Source organism: Panicum virgatum, chromosome 7N (assembly GCF_016808335.1).
Source record: "Panicum virgatum strain AP13 chromosome 7N, P.virgatum_v5, whole genome shotgun sequence".
Lineage (NCBI taxonomy): Eukaryota > Viridiplantae > Streptophyta > Magnoliopsida > Poales > Poaceae > Panicum > Panicum virgatum.
The window spans coordinates 21,519,126-21,539,414 of NC_053151.1; the positions used below are offsets into that span (position 1 = coordinate 21,519,126).

At 47.6% G+C, this 20,289-nt stretch overlaps 1 protein-coding gene across 10 annotated transcripts; it reads right to left on the reverse strand.

The window, feature by feature from the left end:
• Window positions 1-7,720: 7,720 nt before the first annotated feature.
• LOC120682412 (phototropin-2-like) lies at window positions 7,721-20,216 on the reverse strand. 10 transcript variants are annotated; one of them, XR_005678443.1, is made up of 24 exons: window positions 19,759-19,885; window positions 18,468-19,126; window positions 18,259-18,350; window positions 17,908-18,172; window positions 17,580-17,811; window positions 17,425-17,495; window positions 15,380-15,486; window positions 15,184-15,233; window positions 14,991-15,095; window positions 14,580-14,639; window positions 14,107-14,196; window positions 13,551-13,627; window positions 12,837-12,921; window positions 12,218-12,298; window positions 11,910-12,013; window positions 11,122-11,171; window positions 10,674-10,780; window positions 10,225-10,344; window positions 9,552-9,603; window positions 8,761-8,873; window positions 8,584-8,648; window positions 8,301-8,441; window positions 8,106-8,212; window positions 7,760-8,001 (listed from the first exon to the last, which is right to left on the reverse strand). XR_005678443.1 is itself a non-coding variant. In XM_039964317.1 (23 exons), the coding sequence occupies exons 1-22, from the start codon at window positions 20,199-20,201 to the stop codon at window positions 8,117-8,119; spliced, it is 3,270 nt and encodes a 1,089-aa protein (XP_039820251.1). In that variant the 5' UTR covers window positions 20,202-20,216; the 3' UTR covers window positions 7,721-8,001; window positions 8,106-8,116. The 10 variants fall into 10 exon arrangements, 7 of the variants coding, with proteins under 7 accessions (XP_039820251.1, XP_039820250.1, XP_039820254.1 ...); XR_005678442.1 differs by lacking the exon at window positions 8,584-8,648 and having other exon boundaries at window positions 7,721-8,006; window positions 11,901-12,013; window positions 18,468-19,196; window positions 19,759-20,216; XM_039964317.1 differs by lacking the exon at window positions 8,584-8,648 and having other exon boundaries at window positions 7,721-8,001; window positions 18,468-19,196; window positions 19,759-20,216.
• Window positions 20,217-20,289: the final 73 nt, after the last annotated feature.

A 20,289-nucleotide genomic window follows, 5' to 3' on the forward strand; every position in this document is an offset into this window, starting at 1 on the left:
CACGTCCTATCGTGCTTCGCTTTCCTCTTCCTCTTCCTCTCAGCGGCAGCCTCCGCCGCTTCCTTCCGCTTCTTCACCACCTCCGCGTGAAGGCGGTTGACCTCACGTTCCTCCGGGATCGGAGGCCTCGAGGGGTGGCACCTGCGGCTCACCCCCTGCAAGACACAATCAAATCGGAGTCAGGAAGTAGGAAGGGGGAAGGAATAACACGAATCGACAACGGATCGAAATCGAGACTTACCAATGAAAGGAACCCCGGCTCGGGGCGCATCTTGATCTCCCAGAGATCGGTTGCGTCGTTGGGGAACTCCGCAACCGCATTCCTTGCCCTCCGGGCAGCGATGCCTCGAGGGAGCAGTACCATCGACGTCCTCGACCCCGAGGCCGGGACCCCGGGGGGGAGGCCGAAGATCGGCAGGCTTCTCTCCGTCAGAGGAATCACCCTCTGCTGGTGGAAGTTTGCGATGACGGCAGCCGCCGTCAACCCCTTCCTCGCCAGGTGCACCAGCGCCCCGGTGAGGACCTCGAGCCTAGCTTGGTGCGCTGGGGTGACACCCCCCAGTCCCACTTGGCTGGTCTCTCCCGAAGCACCTTGTTGGTGAAGGCCGGGAGCTTGTTGCCGAAGTTGCGCAAGTAGAACCACCCACGAGTCCACCTGGCGTTGTTGGTGGTCATCTTGTTCGGGATATAGAGATTCTTTCGGCTCGGACGCAGATGGAGCATCAGGCCTCCGGCGCACGCAAACTGCTTCGGCTGTTCCCGTACGTTCTCGACGAAGAGCTCGCCGAGGAAGAGGTGGATCCACAGATCCCAGTGGGCTTCGATCCCCAAGTATCCCTCGCAGACGGCGACGAAGACCGCCGCCTGCGAGACGGAATTGGGGCCGAAGTTGTGCAGCTCTGCTTCGTAGTGCTCGCACAACGCCCGCATGAACCTACTGATGGGGACGCTGAATCCCCGCTCGTGCAGACGCACGAGGCTCACGACGTAGCCCTGGGGGGGGGGTTTGGCTCGGTCTCCTCTGGCCGCGGGGCAATCCACGCCGTCCGCTCCGTGCTGATGTTCATTGGTAACAGCCGGTCGGCCGCCAGCTACTCCAGAACCGCCTCCGTGGCAGCAGACTTCCCCCACGGCACCGGCTCCCGGATATCCGACATGGCTTTGAACTATGGGGAGGTGTGGGAAGACGAGCTTTGTGGCGCCAAAGGTACGCTCTCGCTATCTCCTTCTTCTTCCTCTCGCTCTTGGCTGTGGGCTCAGGATGCAGGGGAGGTGAAGAAGGCAAGGGAGATGAAGGCAAATGGCTAGGTGAGCCCAAACAGTCCCCCTCTCTCACTTTTATTTCACTACGGTGCGCGGATACGCCGCCACGGCCCGAATCCGCCGCATTCAATGTGGTAGATTTTGCCATCGCTGACGGATGGGTCCCACGACCACGGAGTCTCCCACGCGCGCACTCGGCAATAATTATGGCACGGTAATCGACGGGCGCGGCACGACTGTTGCGCTGTTCCATCCGTCAGCCACCGCCCACGCCGCTTCGTCTACCCGAGGTAGCCGCCTGAAAAGGCGCGCCCGTACCGCACCGCACGAATTGGGCCACGTCGCCCACGACCAGCGGAGGACCCGCACACATGGCCGGCGACTCCGCGCCGTTTACGAACCATGACGGAATATTCCCTTCGAGGGCACTTCACCCTCGAGGGAACCTTATTCCAAGGCCTTACTGATCAGGGGTTCGAAGCCTGGCCCGTCGAGGGTTCGACAGGCGCCCCAAATCACCAAAGTCAGGGACTGCATGGATGTGCCGTACAAGCTACTCTCGAATGCGGAGTTCGAGATGTCCTACGCAGTGTTCAAGGCCAGTCGAGGGTGCCTAGCAGGGGGATCCCATCGAGGGAGAGCATCGAGCCCTCGGACCCTATCGAACGGGTCCGAGCCCCGCCTAGCGAACCTTCGTGAGCGCTTTATGTGACGTGTCCACGGACCACGAGCCGACCCTTATCGAACGGGGCACAGACATCCACTTGAACTACCAGATAACAGCTCACCGAAGCAGCCATAGCTCGCGGCCCGGGCATGGGTAGCATGGTACGCTTCACCCCTCCCTGCGGAAGGGCGACGAGGGCCGTAACCAAAGTCGATGGTTCCCTGAACGCCTTTACGTAGGCCGGGGTTCGGGGGCTCCTCGCACACTGCGGCTCAGGCCGCACCCTCGAATGGGTCAACGATCGTCAATTGTGAAGTTCCGTGTGTCTAATCAAAACTCCCACTCTTAACGCACGCCTGCTAGATGGTTAAGCTAGATACTGGGTCGCTGTGCCAGCACTGAGAATGCCGAGGGCGGCTGAAAGAGTGCCGATGCCGGCTGAAAAAGATGCTGGATGGCCACTCCAGTGAAGCAACCAAGCGGGGCGATGTTTATAGCCCTTGGACGAGTACAAACACTCCTCCAAGGCCTCGGGGGCTACACCCACGGGTGCGCTGACGCGCCCCCACGGAGGAAACTTCACACATTCGAGGATCAAAATCTCCTGCGGGGGTGCTACCCACCCATACACTTTTGGTCATCCTCTCCGCGAAGGAGAAGGAGACTTCATTGCTCTTTACAAACAAAGATTACAAAAGGGCTACCGGCTTAAAGCCATCGAAAAGTATAAACGCATTGCCACCTGCGTGGCAATTTTTCCTGTCTTGGGGAGGAGCGAGCGACGAAGAAAAGCACCGAGCCCCTGGCTAGCGCAAAGGCCAGGCTGCTAGAGATTGCGAGGAGCAGCCCCCAGACCGCACGGGTCCAGTGAGATGCCCTCCTTGCAAGCTTTCTTCCAGCATCCCCTCCACCGAAGACCCTACGGGGGGTCGAGCTGGCGGACAGCACACTCCACACCGTCTCCCCGAGAGCAACCTTGTCGCCAGGGGGAACGATGCGAAGAATAGTCACCAAACCTGGCACTAGCGCCATGGTCAGGCATCTCCATCCCCCTTCAGGCTAGGGGACATCGCAGAAGCAGGACCCCACAGGCCCAGTGCTCTTCTGCTGATCCCACTAAAGCTAAGGGATGGTGCGCGCACCCTCTCCGGCTTTCCCCCGCCGCTCGCAAGCATTCTTCTAGCACCGAAGCCTAAAAAAGCCAGGCCACCCCATCAGGGGGCCGGACGCGAAAGGCAAAGAAAAACATTACGAGACTTAGGCGATGCTAGAAATAAGAGCAGCGAAGTTGAAGAGGAAAGGGAGTTCCACGACCCTTATTTATAGATGCGGTGGGCGCCAAGCTTCAAGCCTGTGGAAGGGCGAAGGCTTGGACCGCCCGTGACGGCGCGACACTCCACGAACGAGAGATACTCTCGGTTACCATGCTGAGATACGACGCGACAAAGCAAAGTTGAGCCCTTGGACGCTGAGCGGCGCAGCATCGGCACTAGCCGACTGCCCTCGAACGGCGCGCCGCAAGGCGACCAGGGGGAGCAGGGCTGAGACCCTGAGCGCGGGACAGCGTGGCAAACGCACCGGCTGCAGAGCAGCAGACGCCATCGTGGCCCTGGCCCGCTTGGCGCGCTGACGCGTCTTATCCCCGGAACAAAACAAGAAGGGGCGCGTGCCTCGAAGTACTTTCTCCGCAGGCGCACTACCCCGACCGACGAGTTGTCACATCCGCTGGGCCGGCACCCAGGTGCGCCTGGCGGAAGCACAGCACCAATCGATCACGTCAAGGGGTAAAATCGCCAAAATACCCTTTGGCCGAATCCCTTGATTCGACCAAAGCCTCGGGGGCTACTGTCGGGTGCCACGATTAGGGACACCCTAATCGGGGTACTAAGATCACCCTAAAAAATGCAAACACATGTTAGACGACTGAGCCAACGAAGACCCACGGCCTCTTTCCAATCCGGAAGAAAGGAAAGAACTCAAAGAAGCCCAGCATGCAGCCCATTTGCGACCCCCTCGGGCCCGTGGGGCGATCTTCGCCTCGCTCGAGGGCTCCCATCGGGACCCTCGACTGCGCCCCGCATCTCCGCCTCGCTCGAGGGTAGCGAATCTACCCTCGAGCGGGCAAAGCATCTCTGCCTCGCTCGAGGGTAGCGAACCTATCCTCGAGCAGGGCGAATCATCTCCGCCTCGCTCGAGGCCACCCCTCGACGAAGAAGACAAACGTCCCTGCCGCTCACCCGCCCGTCGTACGGAGGCATTGAATGCCAATCACTCCTCCACAGCCCCCAGGACAGATGGCGTCAGGCCGCCATTCCCCACAGTGGCTGTGATCGGAGTCCTGTCCACCAACTCCGGCCACTGCTCCGCCATCCCGGACGCTGTGGCGGCACTGTGGGAACCTGCGACGCGGGACGAGACGTGCTCGGCACAGTTTCCGTTACTATTCTGCCAACTCCGGCTGACCGAACTCCACCTCGCCACACGTATGGCCCCGGACCCGCCCCCTGCCCGGGAAGGGGTCCGGCGTCGCCACGTGCCCCTCAAGGAGGGACGCTCAGCACTCGCAGCTGGAGTCCCGGACCCCTCCCCCCCTCGAGGGGTACGGGATCTCCATGTGTCTCCCGGACCTCCTAGTGCGCGCACCAGCACTCCGTTCAGGGGGGTCCGGGACCGCCGCGTACCCCGCTACCGCTGGTGCACGCAAGACCTTGACCTGCAGGGCCCACGGAGCGCCACCACGCCACATCTGGAGGATTGTACACCCTACAGCGACGACCACGCCGCCTGCTGGGGCTGGCAGGACGCCGGCGCGATCTCCACAAGACCAAGGACGATACCCAGGACGACTGCCACGCCTGACGCCATGCTCCACAGTGTACTTCTTACAGTATTCGACCACTGCACCCCCGCGATTCGGGGGAAAATGATGACTTCCATGATCCCCTGCTCATGTACACCGCCCCTCCTTGTGACTATAAAAGGAGGAGACGGGCTTCCTTTAAGGGGATCGTCACCTTGGACGTCGCAATCATCATCACGCGAACATGATGCTCAGCACTCGATATTGGCACTCGCCTCAATCGACTTCTCCTCTAGCAGAGACCTGGGGGCTTCCCTCCCTCTCTCGCCACACCTGTGTCCCCCTACTATAGGCACCACCGGTGCAAGATAATACATTGCCCTCGCACACCCCCTTGCTGGACGTACGTCCCCATGGCCGGAACCAGGATAAACCCGTGCGTTACTGTATTGCATCTTGCATCAACATCTGGGACGAGGAAACACGCAGCATTACTAGTTGGGATCCGGACCGCCGGGTCAGGACACCGACAGCAGGATACAGGAGAACGGATGGCAAAGGCAGGGTATCGTGGTCATTTCGCGTCCCCAGTCCATGCTTGCTTAATGAGTTAGCTCGTCACGTCAGCAGATTTGGCAAATATGTTGCTTCGTTTGTTAAGGAGTGGCAAATATATAGGTGCAACCGTAAGGATGGTTTTTGAAGGAGTGCCAACCGTAAGGATGACAAATAGTTAAATACCTCCTCCAAATTTGTGGGCCTCGGGTGGGATGTCATCCAAAATGCGTCTTCTAGGGTCTTTCGTTGGAGGCCTGTTTTTCAGATTTTACGATCTATTTTACATTTTGTCACCATATAGGTAATCCGTTGGAGATAGCCTGACGGCGGACTCGATTGGCCTCGTGACCAAACATATTTGGGCTGGGTTGGGCCTTTTGGTGCCCTCTGTCTGTTTATCTTGGGAATGGGATCCTCCCAAAATTTCGACATCTTCAAAACCGCGAACACACTTGGAAGACAATACAGGTGCTGTTTGGTAAGAGGAATTCTGAGAATTCTGAGAGTTGTCATTTTTAATGGAAGTTTCATGGATACGATTATCTAGAGGCTAGAGTGGCACAACATCTAAGAAAGGGAGGGCGGGTGCTCGTGGAATTAAATTGGATATGGCCAAGGCTTATGACAGAATTGAATGGAATGCACGTCATCATGCTGGCATTGGATTTTTCTGAGAGATGGAGGGATTTGATTATGAATGTGTGACATCCGTATCTTTTTCGGTGAGGGTGACTGGATAACATTCAGCTATCTTTGAACCCTCACGTGATATTCGGCAAGGAGATCCTATATCTCCATACCTTTGGGTTGCATGCTGAAAAATTATGGACCAAATTATATAGCCAGAGGTGTGAGGGTGAGCAGGCAGACCTTATGGATTTATGATCTTTGTTTGCGGATGATTGCCTGATTTTCACCCAAAGGACCAAGAGGAGTGCAGATCGTATTGCCCATATCCTCGAAGAATACTGTAGAGGCTCTGGACAGATGGTTAATAAACAAAAGTCTGCTATTTTCTTTAGTGAGAATTGTGAGGAAGGTGACAAGGTGGTGGTTCACAATAGTTTGCAAAATTTTGAAAATACTGTAGAAGCCCTTGGTGCAAAATTTTTGTGAAGTTTATTGATGCAAAATTTTAAAATGTAAATATGCAATGCACTGAAAATTAAACATGCCATGATGAAGTTGAACAAAATCAAGCAAGGAAATAAATATCCTATATGCAAATGCAAAAATAGATAAATACCATGTCCATCAGAGCTCGGATTTTGAGCCCGGAGCGGGGCTCTCCATACCTTGGGTCTGATTGTCGTCGCTGGGTGAAGTCCCTGACGATGACACTTTTCGCCACACTTTCTTATTGGGCTTCACTTTGATCTCTTTCTTCTAGGATTCCAGAAATTCCTTACGCTGAATATTCGCCTCGCGTTCCGATGGTTATGCACCTTGATCTCCTCTCGAATTTGAAGTTTCTCTACGAAATCGATAAGGGCTTCGAGGGATGAGGTTGATGGCTTCTCCAACTCCTTGTCAGATTTCTTTCGGTTACATGATTTGACCTAGGAGCATTGTTCGACCTTCAGTAGGAAGGCGAATATATCCTTCTACTCATTAATGTTGAGCTGAATTTCTCCAGCTCCTACATCAATGTGTGCATTCGCCGAATGAGCTTCCCAAAATGAGAGGGATTTTGGTGTCGACTTCCATATCGAGGACGACAAAATCAACAGGGATGAAGAAATTCCGTATTTTCACTGGAATATTCTCTGCAATCCTTGCAGGATAACGAAATGACTGATCCGCTAGTTGCAAACATATGGTAGTAGGAACAAGCGCATGATGGTTACATTTATCATAAACTATTTTTGGCATGACGCTAATGCTTGCTCCCAGATCGCAAAGAGCGTGCTTGAAATGTTAGGCTCCGATCGAGCATGTGATGGTGGGGCAGTCCTTCTCCAGAAGAGGATCAAGTGTATAGATGCGCTACACTCCTCCATGAGCTGCACGACATTGGTGGTGGGCTGTGGGCAAGACCCTCTAAAAAAGAGTAGCGCCAGTTATACACATTGTGAATGTATGAAATGTAACTACAATGAAACACAATAATCATCCCGTTCGGCAGCACTACTGCTGCGCTGCAGCCAAACTGCTTCAGCCTAAGTGCCGCCGAAGCAGCGGCAGCAGCTGCAGCCGCATGGCAGGTGTTGCACCATTGGTGCTTCATGTTTGTGTCGCAGAAATAAGCCATATTTCAAAATGAAGAGATGCTAGGGGAATATCTTCTAAATACTTATGGTGCCATTTAAATTGAGAAGGAATTCTATTATCACATATCTCATTCCATTGGAATTCATATCACACAAGGAAGCTTGTTTTGATTTCTGTTAAGATATTCAGAAACTGATTTAGATCCGTACGGGAACCTTGGCTGGTAAATGAAATTTCCATCTCAAATGGTGGTACTAATGTATAACATCAACACTACATGCTAAATTTTATTGAACCATCTGTAGAAATGGTGGCAACTATTACAAGGACGTGATATGATTTATGGGATACATTATGCACTTAATCTAACCAAAAGAATCACTCATGTACAAGATCTCTAATGCAACTCAGAAGATGATATATAATTCCTTCTATCTGCTCATGAAGCCTCTTATTACTATACATGCTCAAGAATGTTCCTTCCACGAGCGGTTTGTACAGCCTGCCCTGCAAAAAGTAACACGGTGAGCCTGGCTCAAAGTAATATGTCTGCTTGACCGAACTGTGAAGAACTAAAATGTTCTTTTATGAAAACATGAAGCTGACCTTAAAATGTCTCAATAATGCAGAGTGAGAGAATCTTCCTCGGGTTTCACTTTAAGTTCAGGTTCCTTCAGCATTAATTTCAGCGGAACATCAAGCTCTGGGGGCTCCTGCACATTCAATTATGTTGTTTATTAGTAATGTACCAAACAATCAATATCCAAGAAACTTTTCAAAGGCTTAAGATTTTAAGATCACCATGCAACGAATAAGCGGCCAGTATATATCTTCAAAAAAGGGATGTTGCTTGATATCGTTTGCACCAGCACTTGAGCCAAGTCGAGAAGAGGGATCTCTCTGAAGTAATCCATGGATTAATTGCTTTGCCGCAAGACTAACCTGGATAGTGAGTACTTGTTAATAAATGAACAGAATACATAGTTGGTCGAATTTATGTAATAAAGCAGCCTAATATTTATATTAGGAAACACTTTTTTCTCGAAACTCTCACTGGGTGTTTTTGAGGTTAAAAAAACTCAACCATGGGTGAAGACCTCCCTGCCAGGTGTTGCACTAAAGACGAAACAAGTGATCCACAGGATGGTTCTAAAATTAATTCTACAGATTTCAAATGTAAACGCACATTGGTAAAAGTGACTAGATTCACATGCAAGTGCAGGTAAAACAAAAACAAAAACAAAAGGAGAAAATTTCTTACCGGAATGCTACTAGGAAACGTAAGGTCTTTGTGCAGGATGTTATAAAATGTCTTTTTCCTGTTCTTTCCTCGAAAAGGTGTCCGCCCATACAACATCTCATACAAGAGAATCCCTATACCATGGGAAAGTGTGTTCAAAAGAGACAGTATCAACTTGCTAACTATGCATCAAGCTAAATCCAAGAAAGGACAGGTAGTTATTGTTCTTAGATCTAAATAACTCGGTGTACATATATTTCAGGATCGGCTGTTTCATCTGTGACTAATTTTAACTAACAAATATTTCAGTACTAAGTTAATATCTACTCTTTTACACATACAATTTGCAAAAAGAGAATGTTAACCATGATCTCCAGTTGAATTGGGATACAATAATGGAGCATTGGACTGGTGATGATAACCATTTGCTGGCAATCAAAGTGAACATCTTAGCACAATACTGCCCTTATGTGTATAATATGAAATACTTGTTTACAAACACAGCAGAGCAGTGAATTACTAAACAGTCAAGTTAACCAAACTGGTTAGCCAAATCTCCTGGTGAAAATTCATGTTTCAGGTCTCATTTCAAACCATTTGCAGGTTATCATGATTAATTTCAGACACTGGGTTGATCGTTCAATGATTCACTTGCCTGCACCTTTCAGGTGACTGCTCTTATTCCTACTCGGGCAAAAACAAATTCACTTTTAACCCATGAACAAGCTTACAGAATGGACGATGGTCCACTGGCTTAGTACTTGAGATGACAAAGTTGAAAGTACACTATTTCTTAAGGTATCATTGCTTACCAAGAGCCCACCAATCAATGGCACTTGTGTGTGGTGCACCCGTGATGACCTCCTAAAATAACAAAACATTTACATGACAATTATGTTAGCATGATAAACAACTAAAAGGATTAAAAGTTCAAATAAGTTCAGCAAAATCATAGGGTTCAATATTAGTGTAAAAACACTCAAGTTATTAGGCTTCTGGTGTTTGAGACCAGATGTTATGTTAAAGTTTCACAGAACCGATTCAGGGCAATGTGGGATCCTTAGACCATCCATGCTGATTGCTTGCTAAACATAATCTAATCAGTAAAAATACTTTAAATTATATGAAAGTTACCAAACTGCACCCTAACTCTCGCTGAAACTTTCCTTGGACATGAAACTGTAACTCTAACTTAGGAGTTACCCATGGCATATAACAAACTATAACTCTTCTCTTATTCAGTTATTATTCTACAATTATCATAAGTAATCTCATCATACATCAATCTATCACAACAAATATCATGATTAATATAAGCATGTGTATGTAAGGGGCATAACTATTTACCTTAGGAATCTAATGATCTATTTCTAGATGGTGGGAGGATATCATGACAATCGCATTCAAATTATATTGAAAAAAAAACCCCCGAAAAGAGAAACATATCAAGTTAATGAAGCTACATATATGGGCACTGTATCATACTGGAGCTATGTACTCTTCAGTTCCAACAAAAGAATTCGATGGAGTGGCAGGGTCTGAAACAAAACTTGGGGGGAAAAAATCTTTAGATCTTCTCCGTCTTGAAGTCGAATGCTTTATCACCTGCAAGAGTATTACCATTACTAAGGTTAAAGCTTTGTATTTTAAGTGAACAAGCTCTTGTAAAACAAAGATGGAGTCATCAACAACACTTCAAATTAATGTGCCATTAGCACCAATAAAGAGTTTATCTGTTCTCCACTTCAACTACCGTGCAAATGGAAAAGACAAGCTCATCACTTAGGTATTAAGGCATTGATTTAACTGTTTCAATGCTGCACATTCTATTACTCCATATTGTGAAATAACGTGGTTTAATGACCAGCAATTTGTATAACGAACAAAATGAAAAATTTTGTAATAACCATTAAAGCTTTGCTCTCTTGACTTACATGGGGTTTTGAAGAAGTCAAAAATGAGAGGTCAAAATCAGTCAGAACAATGTGTCCATCCTCTTGAAGCAAAATATTTTCTGGTTTTAGATCACGGTATATAATTCCTGCAACACAAAACACCATACATAACTACCAACCATTGAAATCATTTCAAACAACATCCCTTCTAATCTAAAGAATCGAAAAACAGGGCACAAATTTTCATTATTTAAAGGATATTAACCAGTACTCAATTGAAAAACTAAACAATTGATTACACCTAATTCTAAAAAATTTCAATTACACACATACAGCCCGGCTGGCTATTTATAAGACCCAGCCAGCTAGTTTTAGAAAGGTCATTAAGGACAGTGAAATACTTTGACTTTCTGGTTCCACTAACATCTGCATAATGCACATGAGGAAGAAATTTTTCCAAAATGTTAAACTATAATAACAGCAGTACCAAGGCAATGGAGATATTCGAGACCAATTACAACCTCCGCAGCGTAAAATCTGCAGAAAAATATAAATCAAACAATATACAAGGCAAAGAGAGTAAAGGCAAGATTCAGTAAATATTCATAACAAAGGATTTTAAAAAATGCAAGGCAGAATAATTTAAAATAGTCATTTTCAACCTCTATAATCCTCATTAAAATAACAGAAAACTGAGCAGTCCTTACCATAGGTAATACTAGTTCTTAAATTAGAGGTATTTAGGAAAGTTTTCTTCTAGAACTGTTTGTTTGATGAAAAGAAACCAAAAGCATATCATAGAAATTCAATTTGCAAGAGGGGTATAACCCTAACAAAGATAGAATGTTTTTTTTCCTCCAAAATGCAGTTGTTTGTAAATTAGCCCATATCAATTAGGAAGAGGATCCATAAGTTGCAAAGAATCAAAGCTATGAACCCAAGCTACAACGAGAAACTAAGAAGCATTAAAAATACCCTATTATTAATTACTCTCTCCATTTTGACATTTTTTTTCTTCCTTTGTACCATATTCAAGAAGAAATATACCATTATTATTAGTAAAAAATATGTATAGGATTATGAAAATATTTATGAGAAGAAGTGTGGGCTATTTTAGTACTTTTCCTAAAGATAAGCTAATATTTGTATCTGACACAAGTACAGAAACAACACATCAAAATTGGAAGGCACATGTTAAAATTTTACATCAAATGGTCATGTTTTAATAAAAAAAATAATCAAGGAGTAATCAAAATGTGCACTCACAACAGCTACCTTGCAGATTCTTCTCTGAAAAGTTGCATGGGTTGCCTATCAAGCAGTGCAAATAATTCTCCTCCAGGACAAAAGTCTGTTATGAGACAAACATGTGTTGGTGTCTGAAAAATAGATAATGATTAATTGATTAGTCATATATATAATATATTTGAATTCAAAATTTTCTGTAAAATAAAATTACTAAATAGCAAACATGGAAGTGGATGGCCTCCTTACTGAAACCAGAAGCAGCTAAGTTGTGTACCTTTTTCGTTATTTAGCAATTTTAAAATGACTAAGGTAGCCACATAACTCATAGAACTGACCTGGAATGAAGTATATAGTGTTGGTAGAAACGGATGATCCAACAGTGAGTATATTTCTCTTTCAAAACAAGCTCGATGAACCTACACATTGCAGAAATTGAATGCAGCTCAATAGTCAATCTAGAATGAACAAACTTGATATGTATGTTTAGAATTGCCCTCTTGCATCAGGCATCCATATAATAATATCTTGATAAATACTAAACAACCACCTAAATAAACTAATATTTTCACTCTTGGAAGATTTGTGCTACCATGACAATTATCGTTGTGTTCGCTTGGCTTGTCAGCCAACCAGCCAGCAGTACTATTCTCTCATTAAATCAGCACCAGCCACCAGCCACCAGCCAGTCAGCAATACTGTTCTCTCATAACAAATCAGCACCAGCCATCAGCCACAGCCAAGCGAACACAGCGTATGAAGTTTTATTGTCAAAATTGCCCCTTCAATTTTTTTTTTTCAGTTTCCTAGCTTGAACCACTTCCCTTCTGGCAGCAGCAAGTATAAAACAAGTAGTTCAACTACTACTTGCAGCGTTGTTATAAGTACCAGGAGTTTGATAACATACGGTTATAAAAATACAAGAACATATCATCAAAATTTGTTTTAAGAAATTACCTTGTTGCGATTCAGCATCACTGATTTGTCCATTGCCTTCATTGCAAATAATTCCCCAGTGCCTTGCAACTCCACCAGGTGTACACTGGAGATAAAAACAATGATTGGTATTGTAGCCATTCATAAACAAAGATACGGTGATACACAAGACCAAGGAGCATGCCAAGTAGACTAAGACATTTGTATTCATACGAGGTAAGTTCTAGAATCAAGCTAGCACATACATGACTCAAACATGACACGAGCAAAATTACTCAACTAACCAACTGGCTTCATTACTCAATAAATAATTTAAATTGTACAGCATCACATAATGGTTCTATATATATACATATATGGAACAAAAGCACCACCGTACCCTTCATAACAGAGGAACAAAAGTTCTTTTCTTTTTCTTTTTGTGAGAAATCAGTGGGAGAAATAAATAATGGGCTTATCAGTTTGTTGAGCTGGCATGGCAATTGTCAGAGTTCATCAAATATCATTGAACTTTGCTATAACGGTATGGAATGTGGATTGACATCCATGCCTTAGCTTTGTATTGATGTAGTCAAGTGGAGAGCTTCTTGCCAGCGGACTTTCAGAACTAATGGCAAATAGTTAAAATGTTAATTCACTATGGTGAAACACCATGCGGAACTAACATTTTAGCTATTTGCCACTAGTTCTGAAAGTCCACTGGCAAGAAAAGGAATGTTAAGGAGATCTCAGTACCTTCCAGTGTCACCACTACCCAAAGGTTTTATAGGCTTGAAGTGCTTCAAGCCTATCTTCTCCCCAGATTTTGTAATCTGAAGTAACAGCATAAGAAAAATTATTATGCTACTATGTCTGTAATTGGAAACTCCATTTGATATTTTTGGCATGCATAAACCAATCTGATGAATATCTAGGTTAAAAAAAATATCAAACATTTTGCGCATTGTTATGTTCCACATACTATAAATATGTTAAGCATCACAAAAAGATATTGCAAGTTCATGATGTCGCAAAGATTAATGTTGTATTAGAAGAGCAGGCACAATTGTGCATGTGTAAAGAGATGGTATACATACTAATCAAGCTTAGTTATGCAAGACATTACCATATGAAAAGATTGAACTGAACCCGTGTAAAGATGTGTGCAAATGCAATATCATCCAGCTTTTGACTTTCTTCTGTCCAAGACCTTTAAGCATAATGGGAAAAAAAATCCTAAAGCAATTTGACTCATTGCTGTTTGTCTAGTGCTACTTGTATCACAATCTATCAAAGAACAGTCGTAGCATACCTTTTCTATCGCTATCCAAGAAGAATTGTATCGTTTGTGAGGTTTTGGTGAAACAGGCTGAGAGTGAATTGCCCACAGGTCCTCTGGTCTCTGCAAATACAACAAAAAATTGCAAAGTAGTCATCTAAAATATTCAAAATAATTAAAATCATCAACAATACAGTAATGGTTTCTGTTTAGCAATACAAAGTCCATATTGTGCTGAACCATCTGAACAGATAAACTGTGTGCATTACTTGAAACCTTTTCTTCTCAAGCTGCTCCATCTCATACTTAATTGTCTCTTTGGTCTTTGTTAGCAGAACTTGCATGTTTTTATATAGAGAATTAAATGGATGTCCACAATAACAATTTACCAAATATTTCTAGGATCATCTCTAGGGAGTTTGTGAATAGTTAGTACTTAGTAGTGAGCTCTTGTTGGCGTATGCTTTTGGAAAACAGTAAACAAAAAAAAAGTAGATGTACCTTACCAAGTTGGGATCAGGAAGCTCTCTGACTGCTTCATCCACATTCTCTGCTGTAGCTTTGACCTATTTGAATTTAATGTATTAACAATTAGTGCACTTAAAATTTGAAAGCAACAGTACATTTACATACTGCTATAGTCCTGATTATCAAGAACCACTATATACCATACCAGTTGCTTACTAATTTCTCAATCCCCTTGTCTATTTATACTAAGTGCCATCACTCCACTCAAAGAATCATGAAACTTAACTCATCCAGAGAAAAGGATGCTGCGGACAATAATAACCAGAATACAAACCAACTGGCTGACACTTCATTTTACCTTTTAAGTTGATGTCTGGCGAGCCAACCGAAGCTCTAGTTTACATCATCAAAAAGAATATTACCCCAAAAAAAAACACAAGCTGACGTACCAATTTAGCACTTTGTAGCTCGGTTTTCTCAGAGAGACGATTCGTAAGGGGTTCGACATGGTCACTTCCATCTAGTTGAACACCAATGAAGTATTGAAGCTCCCCCTATATAGTATTACAGATGAGTATGATCCCCATACTGAGACATACATTGAACAAGCAGAAGTTGAGAAGAGCAATGGATGGTCAATACCTTCTGGTCCCACATCGGCTGCAGGTGAAACAAGTTCCAAAACTTCTTCCCTGGTCCATGACAGAGAATAGTGGAAAAATATCAGCATTGCGCCCACATAAATCGTGCATACACTTACCACACTGTGCGGCAGTAAAATGCCAATTACTCATGCTTTTGTAGAACTTCTTTTTTCGTTAGGGGATGCAAATTTTACCGCTCTTGGTGTAGTTGATGAGCTGGACAGTGATCTCCTTCTGCTCCCGGATGGCCTCACGGATCTTATCGACAGTGGACATGTCTGTCTCCGGCCCTTGAAGAAATCTGCGGACATCAGGATCAGATCACTTCAGTAACCCGTTCAAAACCAAAGCAGTAGAACCAAGGAATGTATATACCTTTATAAGCAAAACAAACAAAACAAAATACAATCACTGAGAACGCCGCGGAGCCGAAATGCAGAGGCACGCGTAGTACACACCATAGCACGGGGGCATCTGACGGAAAGCGCGGCGAGAACGGCGGAGAGAACCCGCTCCCCGGCAACAGGGCAGCCGTAGCCCTTGCGCGACGGCTGTGGCGGCCGCCGCGAAAAGGCGAACGGCGGGGTCTCGTGCCCATCGGACCCTGGATTGACCCGGGGGCATCCAGCGCGCCGTCGCGGGCGACCGCCGGGATTGAGGCGGGCAGGCGGCGCGCGGCGCCCACATCAGAGAAACCGCAACCGCCGAGTGAAGGGCCTAATGGGCCACTATTCTGGGCTTTAGGCGATGGATGAGCTTGGGCCTAAATCTTTGGCCGGCTCGACCATTAGGCCTGTTTAGGAGTTTGCTTTCCTAAATGCATCTTTTGGTTCCTCTCAAAAAAAAAAAGTATCTTTTGGTGGTGCTTTACGGTTTTCGTGGTGATAACATAGCAAAACAAAAGCCACTCATATGGTATTTCTGAAAAATTTCTTTGGGAAAGAAAGATATCCCTGAAAAGGGCATATATGGACTCTATGTTTAACTATTTGCATTTAGCGAAACTTTCAAAATTCATGCCAATCTTATAAGAAAGCTTGTGAAGAAAGCAATGTTCCGGAAACTTCTAATGATTAGATCTGCTGGACAAAATAAACTGTTGTACTAGAACTTACAAATGCATGCCATGTCGATTCTTTGAAATTTCTTGATCTCCACGTGAGAAACACAGTTAGGTGGCTATGTTTATACCTATTGCATTTGTTCGGAGTCTTCATCTTACATCTACTGTTAGTCACAAAAAAAAATCTTACATCTACTGTTCCTTACATACTTTTGTATTTCACATTAAGCTCGAGAATGCGTGTTTTAGAAGCAAAGTGCTAGTCAGCTGATATATATGGTGATTGAGGAAAATCGTTAGTGACAGCCGACAGGACTGCCAGCAATGAGATTGCGCATATGATGCAATTAACCATTTGATTGATTTAGACTTAGGGCATCAATGAGTTCACACTACTCCTTAGAACTTTTCTCACCCTCCGGAGGATTTGCCAAGTTCCTACTTGTGTGAGAGAGACAAGTGCTTTTTTCTCGGCCACACCTGCAGCACCTTCTCCATATCTGATTTTCACACAAACTTATTGCTCCATTAAGTTTTGATCATGTTGGCACCACTACAAGCTTTCACTTTGTCATGTGAACTGTCCTAGCCATTGATCGGGTCAACATCCCCACATTGGTAATGTGGAGTGGAGGAAGTAAGAGATAGGAAGACTTAGCCTGAATTGAAAGTTTTGATCATGAAGTGCTCGATTGTACCCATGAAAAAAATATTGCTTGAAATTTCTCTCAAATTAGAGGGAAAACCTTCCACGTCTTGATTGAGAGTTCCCTACTTTGCCAATCACTTTACAAAAAACATTTTTTAGATTAAGGAAAAGTTTCGGCCTTACAGAAATCTTTTTAAAAGTTCTAGATTATGTATTGGAATTTCTCGGGTTGATGGGTTAAGCTTTTCAACCTGCTACACAAAAATTAAATTTTCTATCCGAGGATTCATTTAATTCAAGGGAACATATCTGGAACATAGATTTCATGAAGAAATATATTCCATTTTTCGCAAAAAAAATTCTATTTAAAATGATACATTTTATAGAAACCTCTAATCTAAATTTCACCTTGCGGTCCGATTTTCAGAAGCAGTAAAGATTCCTATTTTCGAAAAAGAAGGCTGGCAGGTTTGAAAAGTAGTAGCAAAACTGTTAGCTCACTGACAGGTGGGGTACTTCATGCTCACCTGCAATTCCTCCCGAGGATCTCCTCCCGCGTGTACTCCGTCAGCTCCAGGAAGCTATCCGACGCGAAGATCTGCACAGCCCAAGCACTCCATGGTGAGCAAATTAAACCACGAGAGGCCAGAAATGGCGGCGGTGGGTGGCTGGGGTTGCTTACGATGGGGTTGTCCGGGATCCTGGGGTCGGTGATGACGAAGTTCTTCTCGATGCGCTCCAGCGTGGTGGCGAGGTCGATCCCCTGCCTGATGTCCCTCTCCCTCCCCTCTTTCTCCCAGCTGTTCTTGCGCTCCTTCTCCGCCGCCAACTCCCGTGGCGCAGGCGCCTCCACCTCCGGCGCCGGTAGCGCCTGCTCCCTGCTCCCCACCGAGCTCCTCTTCCCCATCTTGAACCTGCCAAGAAACCATCCATGCCATGTCATGTCACTCACACGGGCCCTCGGTGAGGAAGAAGAGCCAGCAGCGAGGGTGAGGCCTCTGGTGACTGACCCCATGAATGAGCCGCGGCCGCTCAGCTTCCTGCTCAACGAGTCCTCCTTGAGGTCCCAGAGCGGCGACTTGTGGCCGGCGCCGCCGGACGCCGTGCCGGGGCCGACCGTCAGTGACGCCGTGGCAGCGGCGCCGGCCCGCGCCGGCGTGACCGGCGGCGGGGGCTCCATGGGCTCCTCCTCCTCGCCCTGGGAGCGGGCGCGCGGGTCCTTCACCGTCTGCACCACCTCCGTTATCGACGACATCGCCGTCTCCTTCTGCCGGTCTGCGGTTTCATTTCAAGAACATGATCATCGTCTGCACTGTAACGAGGTCAGGAACGGGGAGTTGCGTTCGCCGCCGGCGACCCACCGTCGTAGCGGATGAGCGAGACCGGCAGCTCGTTGGGGCGCATGCGCTTGTCGCTGAGCCCCTCCGTGTACTTGCTCACCTCCACTTGCATCCTGCCACGGACGATTGCAGATGAACTTGATGACCTTGCCCATCAATCGATTGCTTGCAGATGAATCAAAGCAGAGCAAGAGCAGGAACAGAGAAGAAGAAGAAGAAGGGGTGCGAACCCGATGAACTTGATGACCTTGCCGCTGTCGTCGCGGATGGGGGTGACGGTGAGCAGGTTCCAGAAGGGCGAGCCGTCCTTGCGGTAGTTGAGCAGGCGGCAGCAGAAGCTGCGCCCGGCCTTGACGGCGTCCCGGATCTTGGCCACCTCGTCCGCGTCCGTGTCGGGGCCCTGCAGGAAGCGGCAGTTGCGGCCGATGACCTCCTTGGGGGAGTAGCCGGTCATGGTGTAGAAGCCGGCGCTGGCGTAGATGATGGGGCAGTCCGGGCGCGTCGCGTCGGAGACGACGAAGGTCTGCTGCAGGTTGGACAGCGCGTCCTTGAGCTCCTGCGACACCCGCGGCAGCGACGACGAGTCCCCCGAACCGCGCGCGCCGTCCAGCGACGACTTGGTGCTGCCCGCCACGCCGCTGTCGCGCCCGCGCTGGAACGACGGCTGCCGGTTACTGCTGCTGCCGCCTCCGGCGGCGGCGCGCAGGGAGGAAGACGCCAGCTCCTCCACGATCTCCTTGCCGCCGCCCGACTCGGAACTCAGCGGCGGGAAGGTGAAGCTGCCGCTGCCGGCGCCCGACGGGAACGCCATCCACTTGTCCACCTTCTCCGTCGCTTGCCTCGACGACCCCGCCGCCATGGACGCCGCCGGCGCTGCTTCCCCCGACAACTGCGACGAGGAGGCTATCGCGATCAAAGGCCGCGCAGGCGCGGGCGAACAACCATGTGCTGAATCACCGCTGCCGGCAAGAATCAACAATGAATGAATGGATGAAAGAAAGAGAACAGAACATCAAGTAACCGGAGCTTAATGAAATCAACCCGGGGCAAGGCAATCTGTGTTGAGGAACACAAGAGCAGCAAAAATCTAGCAGGATGTTTTGGTCTGCGAAGCGAGAACGAACGCCAGGGAAACTTTTGTGAACTGGATTTAGCACCTAACCCGACAGGCGACAGCACAGTAGCAGAGCAGCTAGCTAGTAGCTACTAGTAGCTCTCACTGTTGCATTATCCAGAGCAGGCCAATGAAATGGAATGGAACCACTTCTGGTGGAATACTTTATTGCCAGGAGTAGTAGGGTGAGTAGCAGCCTAGGAAGGGCAGTAGGTCAGGCACATAAAAGGAAACACACAATCCAATTACTAGTAATCACCAGAAGGGTGGTAAGATGGAACAAGTGGCGTTTTCCTTTGGAATTTGGATATGAGATGAGATGAGATGAGATGAAATGAAACCACCTGATGGTTGATGCAGGTAGAGAGAGAGAGAGAGAGAGAGAGAGAGAGAGATGGTTGCGGCACCTGAACTTGCAGTCGGCAGGGCACCGAGGCGCCGGAGGGCGGAGGGCAAGCGGAGAGGCGACGAGGACAAGACAGACAGAGAGCAAGGCGGCCGGAGAGCAGAGAAAAGAATGGCGGGTGGAGCAGAGCAAGCTGGCGCGGCTAGCGGATAATGCAATCCGGCCCGTGAGCGACTCACGGTCGTCCCGGCGCCCACCCCACCTGTTCCCGTGGCCGCGGGAGGGCCACCGGTCGCCGCCCCACCCGCGGCCGGCGGGGCACCACCGGATGGGCGACGGCGACGCGGCAGATCTTTTGGGGCCGCCCGGCGTGCGGCCACGGAAGGTGCCGCCGTGGCGGGGCGCCGTTCGTACGGCCGTCGCTGTCGTCGCGAGGCGGCAGGTTCCGGCGACGGTGACAGCGTGGGAAACGACGCGGCTGCGGGAACAGGAAGCCATAGCCATCGTCCGCTACCGCCAGCCATCGGGAACTCGAAGTGGAGGAGCAGTCCCTCATGCCGGGCTCGTGAATTCCGGCAGCGCTGTCTCCCGT

What these genes read in the sequence shown, in the direction of transcription:
- LOC120682412 (XM_039964317.1), bottom strand. Translation starts at nt 20,201, where the DNA reads ATGGCTATGGCTTCCTGTTCCCGCAGCCGCGTCGTTTCCCACGCTGTC. An exon ending in TGATGCTGAATCGCAACAAG is followed by an intron (nt 12,299 to 12,836) that starts GTAATTTCTTAA and finishes TGCAATGTGTAG; the next exon opens with GTTCATCGAGCTTGTTTTGA. An exon ending in CATTGATTGGTGGGCTCTTG is followed by an intron (nt 8,874 to 9,551) that starts GTAAGCAATGAT and finishes CCCATGGTATAG; the next exon opens with GGATTCTCTTGTATGAGATG.